Genomic DNA, 13991 nt, shown 5'->3' with positions numbered 1-13991 from the left:
TGACAACTTAAGGTCAGACCCCAAACCTAGGAGCGACTGACTTCTTGCTCTTTCATGTCAGTGAAAAAGAACGAGTATGTCTCCACTCCTCCAGAAGCGTCGGCCACCGCAACCGCCTGACCCTCCCACGTCATCAGACCAGCGTATTCCGAATCGATCACCTCAGAGCTGGTTTCGACCAGCGAACAACCCATCTCGATCTCCATCCAATCTAGCAAGAACTCAGCATCCTCATCGCGCCCTCGGCTTCTCATCGATTAGAGAGCTTGCTAGATCCTCCTCACGCCAGACACTTCACACGCTTCCAACAGCTACGTACCAGCAGCCATACTCTCACGGTTGCTCTCCGCCAAAAGATGGAGAAGTGAGGCACCCGATTGCAGCTAAAGACCCGGGGTTTCCCTTACCGTCAGGTTCCGGGTTGCAAGACTCTCGCGGTTCCAGTGTCGAGTCACTTCCCATTGATAAGAGCGGCATCTCAAACGATTCTACTTACGCAACAACACCGTCGCCGGCAAAGCACCCCGCGTTTCAACTACTCGAATCAGGCTCTCCTGTACAGCGGAAGAGTATGGGCAACAAAGCCTCGACGGTGCTCAGGAAACCTATTCCACCCGAGGGTAAGCAGAGCTCAGCGACAATCACCACGGACCCAGATAAATCTCCTGGACCATCACGCAAGCAGGCGTCTACTGGAGCACAACAGCCGGCGACCTTCCCAGCACGCGGATCTTCCATCATAGTCAATGTGCCGCGGCGGCGCTCCTCCTTGACCGTCCTTCATCTCGACAGCTCCCACTTCGAGACACCTGACCCTCAGCATCGAAATTTGCAACATAGAGCGAGTACACTTACGGAGCCGCGCCGTCGACCAAGCATTCTTTCAGAGACAAGACGCCCCATCACCACCATCGTGACATCTTCCAGTGACACAACGCCCACGATCGAGGTACAAAAACGTGAGACGCTATCACCAGCCTTCCTCTCTCCACCATTGCTTTCTCCCCCACTCTCCACCTCTCAGCTCTCATCAGCTTCATCGCAAGCGCCTTCCTTTAACTCTCGAAATTCGGTGATACCAGCCTTTATCCACCTGCCAAAAACATATCCGGACGGTCCGATTCCGGTGCCTGCGCCGCCACTGACAATCACCCATCACAGATGCTACCAATCACACAGACGTATATTGTTGTCGAGGAACAAAGTCAATCCGGTCCCGTGCATGACGTGTGGAGAGACGGAGGGCGAATCGAGGTGGAAATGCATATGGTGCGCGCTGAGAATCTGTGGGGTGTGCATGGCGGAATTCGATGCGAAGCATAGAAATTTGGATAAGTTCCTCGCTTGTCTTGAGAAGACTAAGGAGGGCAGCGAAGAGAGCGGGGGCAAGGATGAGGTCCAAGGGTTGGATGGTAGAGGAGAAGAACGAACCGAGATTAAGAAAGAGAACGTGCCGAGCAACAGGGAATCGCAGAGGCTAAGCACTGCAGCAAAGGTTAAGCTCCGAATGGCGTCGAAATGAGGCGGTAGGGATCTTTTAGGCTGGCGGGTCAGTTTGATGGCAAGGGTGTTGCTATGTATAAGTACGTGACTGCACGCTCCTTCTTTGCATGAGCATTTTGCGGCATGGCTTCGGTTGGACTTCATCTGTTATGTTAAAGATTGCACATGTGCTATTATAGCCCTAGATTATACTCCGTATCTCTGGCTCGTAGAATATCGTCTCGATCGTTTCGCACTTTAGCAGCCTCATTTCTCCCCATCATTCTTGTCCTCTCCACCCATCAGCCCCCCAACCCACTCTCTATACCGGAACACCTCTCCTCTTCCACCACCGCCGCCGGAGCCTTTCATCTCCTTCCCAAAAGCCTTTCGCCCCACAAACCCACCTAATACCTCCTCTATCTCCCTAGCATTGACTCCCCTCTCGCCCGGATCAGGCGCAGTGTGCAACAACGCATCTTTCAGCTCCCCTACATCTATCTCTCCACTGTCATGATCATCAAATGCAGCCAACGCATTTATCAGTTCTGTCTGCGAGGATAATGGCGCGAGGAGAGACGACAGCGTTGAGAGAAATGTGGGAAGAGGCAGCGTTTGTGGCGCCCCAGGCGGGAAGAATTGCGAAGTTGCGGTTGTGGATGCGTCTTGGCCTGTCCTATGTATCAGCGGGCTGCATCCCATGTTGTGAATGTAGGTCTGTCGGGAGTCGCGCACCAAGGTTCGTAAGCATGTCCACCACATCGTCCCTATTGACCAACCCATCATTGTCCCGATCCAAAATCTGAAACCCCTCGCGCATCTCGCGCACTTGGGAAGCGGGCAGTTTGGACAACGCGTCACCGTTTACCATCGGCCTTCCTATAGCGTATGATTGATTCGCGGCTATCATGGTAGCGGTGCTAGAGCTGCGGGTAGGAGAAATCGGGGGTTCTCTCGTTGTCAGAGAGGGAGTGGGACCGCGCGGCGTCCAGCTGCCGGAGGCGGAGGGTGGCGTGGCGGCATTTTGTAGTTTGAAAGGGGACGTGAGTGGAGTTTGTGGGGTCTTGGTTGGGGAGGGTGTGGGTGTCGTCGCGAGGTTCGCTGGGGAAGGTGGGGAAGGAGATTCCGGGCGGCGGAAAGGTGAAGCGGGGGATTCCGGGCGTTTGAAAGGGGAAGTTCGTGGGGAGCCGTATGAGAGGGGGGAGGGTTTGTAGGCTGGTGGTAGGGACTGGGGGGTTGTTTGTCAGTGTCGATTTGGGTGCAATGGGGGTTTTGAGCATGGATTGGGGAAGTGGAGAGGTCACCATTTTGATCTCGGCGCAACAATATATGTCTCTCTGATAGTTGGTGCGGAGCCGAAGTTGCCAGGGTGTCTTCAAATCGTGTCAATTGAGGAATCTCGTCAATCGGTATGGACTTTTGTAGGGGCCCGAAATTGGCAAAAAGTAAACAGAGCTTCGATTTACTGCCAAACCCGCGCCAAGGGTTCAGCCGCAATCTATAGATTAGGGTGTAGAAACCCTGAGCTGCAAGGGTCGTTGAAGATCACAGAACCCCTCGATTCGAACCATGTCACTCTAGACGGGAAGTTGTGGCACGAACTAATAGTGGTGGTGTCTCCTTAATATCTATTTCATAATCTGTTGATACGACCGTGATGAGTACTAGTACACATGCTGCAATTGGGTATCGTTATTCGGTGTTTGTGAGTCGAATGCATACAAGTATGCGCCTTCCCGTCAGACCGCCAGACTTTGTGCTGATCAAAATATAAGTAATGGCGAAGTGAATACCTCTTTTCCATGCTTCTCTTCTTGTATACACCCTTTGAGATACCGTCCTGCCAGCGAATTGACCGAAAATGACCTCTGTCCTATCCTATCGACCTTCTACAAGCGGCACCACTGGTAGTGCAAACACGGTTCTTAATCGCCAGACTTCTCTGTCATCCTTTCCGTCTACTCGAACACCGTCCAATCCTTCCATACGCAATGGTACGAGCACAATACCCCGTCTGCCCCACCGGGAGTCGGTCAGCAGCTCGCAGACTTCATCGACCCCTTCCTCGACCAAGCAGACCCCCAAACGCAATGGTGTGACACGGCCGGCAAGAAAATTGAGATCGCAGTACCCTGCAGATACGACAGAGAAGCATGTCGAGTATATCCTTGTTGCATCTTTCCACGTTGACCGGGGGCCTATCATGGAACATCAATATCCAGGAGCAATCAGCGGTGACGAAAATATGCTTGCGGAGCTCATGTTACCGGACCAAGTACACAATAGAAAGGAGGATTGGACGATCTTTTTTCTGCATAAAGACACAAGTGAAGAGGAGGAAGCGACAGAAGGCGACGGTGCAGAGAAGGAAGCAGCTACGGAGGATGATGCAGAAGGTGCTGATGGTGAACAAAGCATCACTGATGTTGACAGCGATGCGAACACAGCAGAGGCTGGTGGGGAAGAAGAGGAAGAAGATGCAGAAGGAGGAGAAGGACCGCCGTTGATCTATGTACTCAATTTAGTAAACACCAAACATGACGCATCAGCGAAAAGGTGTGTCCGTACCCTGTCCGAACCAAGGACATGCTGTTCTAACCCACACTTTTGGCAGAGGTGCAGTAGTAAAAGCAATGGCGATTTGTACGCGGCATCCGTTTCTTCACATTTACAAGGTACAGAAACCCTTCAATTACCTCCTGGCAATCGAGGAGATCTCGTGCAGAAGCTGACCGAGATTGAAGCCACTTTTGTTATTAGCCCTCGAGGAGTATTTCAAATCGCCTTTCCCGGAGACTTTAGAACATCTATACAACGCAGTTAATTCCATGGATTTATCCCTAATGCCACGACTATCTATGCTTGAACGACATATTCTGCTAGCGAGCGACACCAAAGATTTATTCGTTGAAAAGTTTGATCACATGATACAACAACGTCTTGCGGAGGAGGCAAAACACGATGCAATATCGTCGCCAGACTCACCATCAAAACCCTCACCATCAAAATCCTTGCCATCGAAATCCTCCCCGGATCTTGTTGGTCACCGACCGCGATACATTGTCCCCCGGGATACACACGAATTCGAGTCCAAGGTTGTGTACAATCAAATCCCCGTCCCAATCAAAGTACCCACTGGCATTTCACCGGAAACTGTCGGCGACTTCTCTCTCATAAGGCTGATCCAGACCTTCTCAGCGCCCCATACTTCTACACCTCAGCCTTTCGCCCTACACCCTCATTTGACTCCTAGCGGCGCCTATACCCATCCAATCATTGTCCTTGTTAACGCATTACTTACCCAGAAGCGTGTCATCTTTTTAGGTCACAACAGACCTTCTGGTGAAGTTGCTGAAGCGGTCCTCGCTGCGTGTGCATTGGCATCTGGAGGCGTCTTGCGAGGCTTCACACGGCATGCATTCCCCTACACGGACCTCACCAAAATAGACGATCTACTCAACGTGCCTGGATTCATCGCTGGTGTCACAAATCCAACCTTTGCCAATCATCCGGAATGGTGGGATCTTCTTTGTGATGTTCCCACGGGTCGAATGAAGATTAGCAGCCGAATAGAAAATGCCGGCATAACAGACGGCTTGGTCTATTTCCAGCAGCAAAATCCCCTTTACGCTCCAAACGCCAACGGAGTAGGTTCAACCGCCTCTGCTCTGGCCTCGAATGGTGATCCGACCGGCGACACTGCTTTTATTGAGGACACGGTCCGCAGCATTAGCTCTCGTCATGGTGAATCAGCCATCCGATCAAAATGGAGAGACTACATCATCAAGTTTACTCGGATTGCTGCTGCCTTCGAGGAATCAGTGTACGGTGCGTCTGCATTATACATCGGAGCCTCGGAAGCTGATGCTGGCGCTCACGGTGTCCGCGGCCATGGATACGTCTGGCCTGATGATGGGACAAAAGCCCGCGAGCTAGGCGCTAATGTCTGGCGGATCGAAGGCTGGCGAAACACTCGTAGCTACTATGTTTTCATTCAAGATCTTGCTGCGATGTGGGAACGTAGACCAATCCGGTCGCTGGATCTTGCTCATCAGCACGACCGTCTTCGAAGTCTGAAGCTTAGCCATGATGAAAGCGCTGCTATCTACCTTGCGCTTTCAGCCTCGGTGAAGACGTACGATGAAGTGTGCCAGCTGTTGTGCGTAACGCCGGAGAGCAATGCGGGTCTGTTCTACATCAGCCTAGGTCTCTTCCATCCTGGTGCCAGGGTCAGGGTAGCAACTGTCGAGCTGCTGGAGCGGATGATGGGACATGAAGTTGGACGACACTTCTGGGCTCAGCTAGGCCGGTTCGCCAAGCTGGCTTTCTTCAGGGCGAAGAGGGAGATTATGAAAAGCAGTGAGTCAGGAAATAGTCCTGTGGAGAACATGGCGGGCCTGGGATTGGATGCTAGGGTGAGAGCTGGTAGGGGAAGAGCGAGCTGATTGTTCATAGCCTTTTTCGATTGATGATAATGATTTGTTGTGACTTGCTTTGCCGTGGACCAGGTTTTACGCAGTCTAAATACCCTAAGAGCGGATGGTAGTAACTACTGAGAGCTATGTTGATGAGGTGTCCCCGTGATATTGCCCGTGCAAAGCAGATTCAATCATGCTTCTACCGCATGCCTCACAGCTATGACAACACAATTCCCTGCTAACATATGCAGTCACCTCTTAAGATCTACATCCTTTCTCCAGGGAACAAGGAGGAACGTCTGTATAGCTGGATGAAGTGGTCCGCCATGTTGTCCTTCCAGTCAGATGGATCAGGGTGGCATTTAGAAGCTCGAGAGATTCGGTCAGCAGCAAGATAGCCTTTACAAATCCAATCTTCTCTTCAACCCTCGGCCTTCTCTTCGTCCACACCCACCACGTCCCCAACCTTCCGGTAACCGCCTTCGGCATAAACCAACCCTATACCCTCTCCGCCCTCGTAGCCCCCAGACTCCACAACCTTCGCCACGACGACCACGTGGTCTCCCACCTCCACGCACTTCTCTCCCAAAAGCCTGCATCGCATCCACCACGTTCCGCCCATGCCCTCCTTCAAGCGACCGTCACTCTCGATCAAACCATGCCAAACGCTCTCTCCATACGGATCTCCCCGCGCGACTTTACGCTTCACGAAGGCATCGGCGACCCGGGCATCTTTGAGGCCGCTGGCGGTGAATTCGCAGGAGGCTTTGATGGCGAAGTAAGTACTCGAGGGAAGTCTGATGTTGAAGGAGACGTAAGGTTTGGGAGTCAGCGTGACGGTATTGAACGAGGAGACGAGAAGGCCCGCGGTCTTGGGCGGCTGGTCCGCGTCCTTTCCCTGAACCTCTGGTGCCGCTCCGTCACGCTGGTTGCCCAATGCGGCAGATGCATCGTCTTGGGATTGTTGGGGTGGCCAACGGGATATGATTATGGTGAGAGGATTCGGAGTGGAGCGCATCAGGTGTCGTATATGAGCCGGGACTGCGGTCGAACGGGTCATTAGTATCCGACAGGGTGCTCGAAACGGTGGAGCATACAGTTGCGCCGAGCTGCATAGCTTGGTTTCCGGTAATCATAGTCGGTCTTTTCGGGGGGAGCATCGTTTTCCTCCGGATCTTGCTCCTTCAGGTGCCTGGAGGCGCTGAAGCTTCTGCCGTACGAGGCAGACGGTGGTGGTCGGCGAAGAAGACGGAGAGCGGCGGAGGAGAAGCCATGGCGCGTGGTCATGGAGGGAGTGCTTGAAGGATGGACGTTGTGTGAAAAGTCATGCCATGGTAACGAGAGCTCGAGAGCTTTGAGAAGACACAATCGAAGTATCCCCGCAGGTTGATGATCGTTTTAATGGGATTGGTGGTCGAGATGATGGTCGGGGATGCGTCAAACAAGTCTATACTAGATATCTGCCTCTACTCTAGCTCTCACCCGAGGCCGCCGCTTTTACCCCTGATTGCATAATCCTTGAGAAAGAAAAAAAATTTCCCCCAATTCTGTATATAGAAAGGATAGTGGGGGAAACGCGAAAAATCGCGTAAATCCGTCACTTGATTACGCGCCCACTACAAGTAGTACCTAGCGCTATTTGTCACCTAATCATCCGGCCATAGGATTCTGCCAGCAATAAATATAAACACAGTGACCAGCAATGATTGACTTCGTCAGGTAAATATGCCCTCACACTATATATATTTACGTGCATAGCCATGCTAAGTGCTCCTGAGCGTCGGTAGGTGGTGTCGCAGGCAGACCGCAACACGCGGTCCGGAATTGCCAAAGACCAACGGGGCTACTGGGGACCCGAGCTACCTCCAATCGCTACCTACAACAGAAGACAACATTAGCCTGGGGACTAAAGCGATCGACCGTGATCCCGTGTACGGCGACCCGATTAGTGAACCAAGAAAGAGACGCCGGAGCTACAGCCACAGCCACGTGGATAAAGATCGCGAGCGGCCTGTCGAAGCGTCACACTCGATTCTGGGAAACTCAAAGAAGCGGCGACCCAACTCCTCCTCCTCTCGTATTAAGGATTCCGAACGCCGGGGCGACGAACGCCCTTCTAGCTTCGTATCCGATTTCAGTGTAGAGAAAAGTGATGACCCCTCGAGTGGTATCCGCCCCGCGTCGGTGCTGTTAATAAATTCATCTGAACGGACAGCTTCAGCAGAGGAGAAGTTGATTCCTAAATACAAAGATACACTGAAGGGAAATGAGAAGGAGTTGTATCTCCGTGTTGAGAGATGCGTGGATACGAAGATGTATCAGGATGGTGCTTGGGAGACGAACGTGACCAGCATATGGGAGGAAGAGGCTGCAAAACTCCAAGCTGAGAAGGAGGGGGTGGTTGCAAAGCTAGCATCTCCAAGTATCACTGCCAATATGACCGAAGTAAGAAAGGCCCCATTAAAAAAGCAGGTCACTTCGGTAAGCAACGTTTCTTCTCAACTGAGATATTATGTAGACTGATTTGCATTTAGCTTGAGCGCCGTCAAGAGCGAGCCCGCCAAAGTCTAATGAGAGTCTGCAAAACGCACATTAGAGAATGGTATAAGCTCGATGGGCTTTCGCCAGACGAATTAGCTAAAAGAGTCAATTATCTCCTGGACGAAGAACGCTTTCAATCTCCAGAGGACCATTACGACGATAGCAAGGTTTATCATTTCCGTTGCTAGATTTGGGACGTCACTAACGAAGACAGGGTCATCCATCATTTCGTTTCCACGCCCCACAGCTACGGAAGCTGACCGTTGAGAGGTTCTTTACAAAGCCACAAGCCTCTGGACGTAAAGATCCGACGTTAGCAAAGATCTACGCTTATGGTAAAGCACCCTGCCTCTATGCAGCAACAGTCCATCAGTGCCTCACGGCTTGGAGAGATGGAAGCTTTGATAAGAGCATCAAAAACACAAAAGCAGTAATGAACAAGGTTTTGCAAAAGCAGCTAGCAACTTGGAACAACCTATCAGAGAACTATCGGGACAATGTCTGTAGGGGTTTGGAGCAGAGTATGCTGGAGGCAATGCCTGAGAACGACAGATGGAAAACCCTGGTTCAACCACGACGTGAGCCTACAGATTGCGCCAACTTAGATCGAGCTCAACACACATACTAACTCTGTCGTCAATGGACTGCGTAATCGCTAAGCGTTTCACACTTGTAATTCTGGGACATTGCAGCGATGCGTTTGTGCACGCCATTTGATCTCCATAGGACGATCTAGCCGCCCAGCCTTTTGCCTATCCGGCGACTTGGCATCCAATACTCTCAACTCATTGCATTCGCAGAACATTGTCGAATCCCCATAAATAGACTAAATAGGTAGTATGACCTCGCCGACACTTCATACGTGATTCATCTCCCTCATCCCCAGGTCGCGCGTACGCTACTACGTCGTGCTTGGAAATGCACGGAAAAGGACGCTTGCGGTATTGCTGTACTATGATTATATCGTTTGCAGTTGGGGGGAAGGCATGGCAGTCTTTCTCAACTTTTACGTGTATCAGATATAGGGATGAATTCCGTTTTCGTTCGCTATGTGGCAGCTGGCCTTTTTATGTGACGGTGTTAGTCCCGAGTCTTTTGCGTCAGGAGTCTGGGTTGTGTTGAGCAAGGCTGGGAGAAAGTCAGCCGGGTGAGGGAAAGGAATCCTACTTCCTCTGTATAACCTCATAGTATACGACCTTTCGTCCCCTTTGAAGGGCAACAAGGTTACAGCTCTAAGGAGTACTAGCACGGACGCACGTAGGACAAGCGTAGATCTTTGCAGATCAATATATTATGACATTTTCAAGCCGAATGCTTTTGAAGGTTATAGATGTTTTAAAAATTCATATGTTTTTAAAACCTTTAAGAGCTTTAAGACCTTGCCTAATTGCTTTGCCAGTTTACATAAATACCCACTCCATCACTGGGTACTGAGGGATTATTGTTTCTGTTTGTACATATCCACCCCTTCGTCGACTACCAGTAGGAAAGCGAAGATGACGACCAAAGCTCAGCGCAAAGCGGCTCTCATGAAGGATTGGTAAATTAGGTCACATCAAAAATAAGGAGAATATAGTCCACGACGTAGGTAAATTACGGTCTCTTTATCTGAAGAAGTGGCGGAGAAACTAGCAAAATGCACTGGAAAAGTGCATCGCCGGATCAATTTATCATCAACTCTAGATGTCGGGCCTTACGCTCATCAGATTTACCACCTCCCTCTCCCAGCGCTTATCGAAACGAGCAAATTCCATTACTTTCGTCTACTTCATATTGGGCCCTTCCCGCTTTTATCTTCGCACTACTAGGCTCTAGGTACCTCAGTAATGGCCCTCGATGCCTCGCTTAGCTATTCTGCGCGTCCTTCGTTCTCCTTACCCTTCTTTTTCATTCGAACTTTTTCTTTTAACCCAGGTTATAATCTCCTCGAGATTCTACATCTTCTGCTTTCGTTATAGAAACCGCGTTGGTAAGGGCGGGGGCAGGAGGGGGCGCTAGTTGATGTGATTATGGCGTCAGTATTTGTATCGGCTGAGAGGGGCAGGCAGGAAATATGCGGTAAGCATGCAACGCTCTCCTCTCGTCTTCACATACAACCTATCGCATCTCAACGCATCTACCAAGTGGACTGCTAATCTTAAGCAGATGGTTTTACCCACGTGGCCAGTAAATCGGCGATTGCTGCCCCCCCTCCGTATTCTGAGAAAGGCGTACTTGCATGAATGACAGACTCGTCTGTCAAATGCGTATGCCTGGCGCAGTACGGTTGCAGCCCCCACCTTTTTCTCTCAGCCTTGTGGTGTTCAAATGAACCGACCAGAGAGCACTCGCCATGATGTGCTGAGCCTCCTCAACTATAAGATTCCGTGACCCAGACTAGGATTTCTCATCTTTAATCTAATCTTCTAAACTGGCCTTTCATAATCCGCCCCTCCCTCCACAATGGTTATCAATACTGATCCCTCGAGCCAGCAACATGCCATTGTGGTTGTTTGCATCGTTTCTCCCATTGTCTCTAGTTTATTTGTAGCGATCCGTGTTTGGACGAGAGCCTTCGTTAGTAGTTCGATTGGCTGGGATGACTGTAAGTTACCTCGTCTCCGTCTCCTTGTGGCCTCGCTCTCACACGTCAAAGATGCTGCCTTAGTAACTTGGGTAAGCACTTCCTCATGCTAGCCTTCATTTGTTGCGACCCTGCTCATGAGACTCGAACAGCTCTTTTGCATAGCCTACAGTGTTCTTATTGGATTAGGTGTGCTTGCTGCCCCTCTTCTACAAGCCTATATTGATCCACAAACTTTCTAGGGACGAACTATGGCTTTGGGTGGCATACCGCTGACATTCGGCCTGATCGCTACGTCGTGTACAACGAGGTGCAGGACTCTCGGCGTTTGTACTGACCTTGCTAAAAAGTTTCCCCGTACCAGTGGATCTTCATATCCTCAATCGTCTATCTTATCACCTTACTCGGCTACAAATTCAGCATCCTTCTCCTCTACCTTCGCATCTTTGGCGTGGACAAGAATTTCAGATATTCCATCTGGGTAGTCATGTTCTTCGTCTTTGGCTACCTATTTAGCAATACTTTGACCCAAGTATTCGGTTGCACTCCGATCGACAAAAATTGGAAACCAAAGACTCCCGGCCACTGCATCCTGACGACCAAGGCAGATTTTGCCTACGGTTCAATGAATTTCATTTCTGATCTCTTCATCTTCGTGTTACCTCTGCCGATGGTCTGGCGATTGCAGCTATCTTGGAAAGGCAAGCTAGGCGTCACCCTCATTCTCATGGGCGGAGCCATGTAAGGGCCCACAGTCAACCCAGTCAATCCGCGGCATGGATCTTAACAGTCTAATAGAGCATTCGTCGCTGCCCTTGTTCGTTACAGCCTGCTACTCCACAGGTTCTACGTGACCGACATAACATGGTATGACGGTAAGAATTTACTTTGGATGTGAGTCACCTTTTCTCGATCTCTTCTTGCAGTGGTTGAAATTCCGATAGGGTTCTCGAGGTCAACACCGGACTCGTATGCAGCTGTACGCCCGCGTTGAGACCTTATTTCACCCATATTGCCTCCAACGGCTTTTTCAAGACTGCATTCGGAGGTTTGATATCGCATCCAAAGGACAGCGTACGACACAAGAGACGGAGCGACTCTGGCCAGTTGGTGCGGCGGAACACGGGAGGCGATGGCTTCGTAGTCCTTGGGAATAATGAAACTGAGATGGAGGTACCTCATAATAAAGCGTTGAAGATGGTGCAAGATGTCTGAAGTGTCAAAAGTGGATCATGCGCCAGGGGTTCTCCATAGATACGAACGGCTTTTCCAATGGTCTGGGAAGCAATCAGTGCGAAAGGGGAGATTCCCATGTGTACGAGTACGAACGAACAAAAAATCATGGTATCGTTACTGAACGTATTGGAGTGAACGAATCGGTAATTTTGACGATCTACGCACACTTTGGGGCACTGAAAGCAGAGTCAACTCGGAAATTTAGGGCGCTCCTTGATCAACACGAGTACTCAATGGGAGGATGTTTCCGTTCGCTGGTACATTAACTTGATATGCTAACGTAGAGTCAAAAAGCAAGCGGACGTTAGACGACATTTCGAAAGTTTCCTTCTTCTGGTGTTAAGAATCCTAGCGCGTCCAGAGTATGATGCGAATGTATTTTGAGCGTCTAGTGACCGAGGATCTCCTTGAATGCCATTGTGATGATCGATCCTCTCACGGCATTGTCCCTGAGTGGCAATGTCGTTCATTTTGTCCAATTCGGGTGCAAACTCGCCGCAAGGGCTTATGAGGTTTACTCATCAAAACCTGGCACATCCGAGGAGAATCTGGAGATGGAGGGTGTTATATCTCGACTTGTTAGGACTGCGCATGATCTTGAGAGCCGTCTAGCTTCGGTGGGCCCTTCAACCTTTTCAGACTCGATTTCGAAGCCATCTCTACGATTGCAGGAGATTGCAGACACGTGTAAAATGATAGGCGAGGATACTCTACGTTGATTGGAAGCGATGCAGATAGATTAATTCCTATTAGTATGGATCAAGGTTCGCCAGGCATTGAGCATCGTTTGGACCAAGGACGAAGTCGACGCGCTTGTGAAGCGGTTGAAAGCCTCCATAAGAGCTGGACACAGCTATTCTCGTGTCCAACCTTCGAATGGATGTTTGAAGAGCCCAAAGCAGAGACTAAGCCCCTGCCATGGACCAATTTCGTGGAGTGGCTCCGACACGGTGATGGTATATACTGGGTTAACGGGAAAGCAGGCTCCGGAATGACAATATTCATGAAGTATATCTACAGCCATAAAAGAACGACGCAAGTTATGTCGCAATGGTCAGGATCGATGCAGCCTTAGTCGCTACTTTTTCCTTTTGGAACAGTGGCACTCGCGAGCAAAGATCGCAATTGGTCTCCTTCGCTCCCTACTATTCCGGATTCTCCATCATCGACTGGCACTTGTCCATCCGATATTCCCTGAGGAACATGCTATGCTACGAGACCAGCCACCGAACGCTGTGCGAGACTCTCCACGGCATGCTTGGTCACTACGCCGTTTACAGGATGCAGTGCAGCGGTTGGTTGATATGCAGTATCTTCAAATGAAACATTTGCTTGCTTGTTCATGGACGGATTAGACGAATTTGAAGGCAATGATGACCAGAACGACCGTCAATACCTAAGCGAGCTTTTCAGAAGCTTTGTGTCGTCACCATCCATAAGAATCTGCTCGTCAAGTCGTCCACTACTTATATTAAAGGAATCTTTTCGAATATCGCCGGGGCTTCGCCTACAAGATCTGACGTCTGGAGATATGACGCGTTTTGTAACGGACCGTTTGTCTAATTATCCGAGGATACGGCAGATCGCAGAGAATGAACCGTTTCAAACGCATGACTTTGAGAAAGAAATCTGCATCCAGGCTCAGAGTGTTTTCATTTGGGTGAAGCTTGTTATTAGATCATTGCTTGATGGTGTGAGCAACAGTGACCGTATGGCTGAGCTTCGAGCACGATTAGAACACCTTCCTGCGG

The 13991-nt window shown here is 50.3% G+C and overlaps 6 protein-coding genes across 6 annotated transcripts; 4 read left to right on the top strand and 2 right to left on the bottom strand.

Annotated features, from left to right (window-relative positions):
* Positions 1–76: 76 nt before the first annotated feature.
* Positions 77–1522, top strand: HO133_004634 (uncharacterized protein; the record flags this gene model as incomplete). Its single annotated transcript, XM_037295550.1, has 1 exon — positions 77–1522. One exon carries the CDS (start codon positions 77–79, stop codon positions 1520–1522), a length of 1446 nt encoding a protein of 481 aa, XP_037157551.1.
* Positions 1523–1749: 227 nt separating this feature from the next.
* On the bottom strand, positions 1750–2392 carry HO133_004633 (uncharacterized protein; the record flags this gene model as incomplete). The annotated part of the gene is made up of 2 exons (XM_037295549.1): positions 1750–2153; positions 2218–2392. The coding sequence occupies 2 exons, from the start codon at positions 2390–2392 to the stop codon at positions 1750–1752; spliced, it is 579 nt and encodes a 192-aa protein (XP_037157550.1).
* A 951-nt stretch (positions 2393–3343) lies between these two features.
* Positions 3344–6298, top strand: HO133_004632 (uncharacterized protein; the record flags this gene model as incomplete). The annotated part of the gene is made up of 4 exons (XM_037295548.1): positions 3344–4038; positions 4097–4157; positions 4227–5897; positions 6152–6298. 4 exons carry the CDS (start codon positions 3344–3346, stop codon positions 6296–6298), a joined length of 2574 nt encoding a protein of 857 aa, XP_037157549.1.
* A 23-nt stretch (positions 6299–6321) lies between these two features.
* On the bottom strand, positions 6322–7187 carry HO133_004631 (uncharacterized protein; the record flags this gene model as incomplete). The annotated part of the gene is made up of 2 exons (XM_037295547.1): positions 6322–6941; positions 6998–7187. The coding sequence occupies 2 exons, from the start codon at positions 7185–7187 to the stop codon at positions 6322–6324; spliced, it is 810 nt and encodes a 269-aa protein (XP_037157548.1).
* A 415-nt stretch (positions 7188–7602) lies between these two features.
* Positions 7603–9069, top strand: HO133_004630 (uncharacterized protein; the record flags this gene model as incomplete). Its single annotated transcript, XM_037295546.1, has 5 exons — positions 7603–7619; positions 7688–7831; positions 7886–8381; positions 8435–8608; positions 8656–9069. The coding sequence occupies 5 exons, from the start codon at positions 7603–7605 to the stop codon at positions 9067–9069; spliced, it is 1245 nt and encodes a 414-aa protein (XP_037157547.1).
* Positions 9070–10883: 1814 nt separating this feature from the next.
* HO133_004629 (uncharacterized protein) lies at positions 10884–12219 on the top strand (the record flags this gene model as incomplete). Its single annotated transcript, XM_037295545.1, has 7 exons — positions 10884–11025; positions 11077–11096; positions 11157–11193; positions 11247–11314; positions 11369–11745; positions 11803–11898; positions 11949–12219. The coding sequence occupies 7 exons, from the start codon at positions 10884–10886 to the stop codon at positions 12217–12219; spliced, it is 1011 nt and encodes a 336-aa protein (XP_037157546.1).
* Between the last annotated feature and the right edge of the window lie 1772 nt (positions 12220–13991).

This window comes from Letharia lupina (genome assembly GCF_014066315.1).
Source record: "Letharia lupina isolate WasteWater1 chromosome Unknown contig_2, whole genome shotgun sequence".
NCBI lineage: Eukaryota > Fungi > Ascomycota > Lecanoromycetes > Lecanorales > Parmeliaceae > Letharia > Letharia lupina.
The sequence above is the reverse complement of the archived record's forward strand: the minus strand, read 5'-3'. Positions and strand labels throughout refer to the sequence as shown.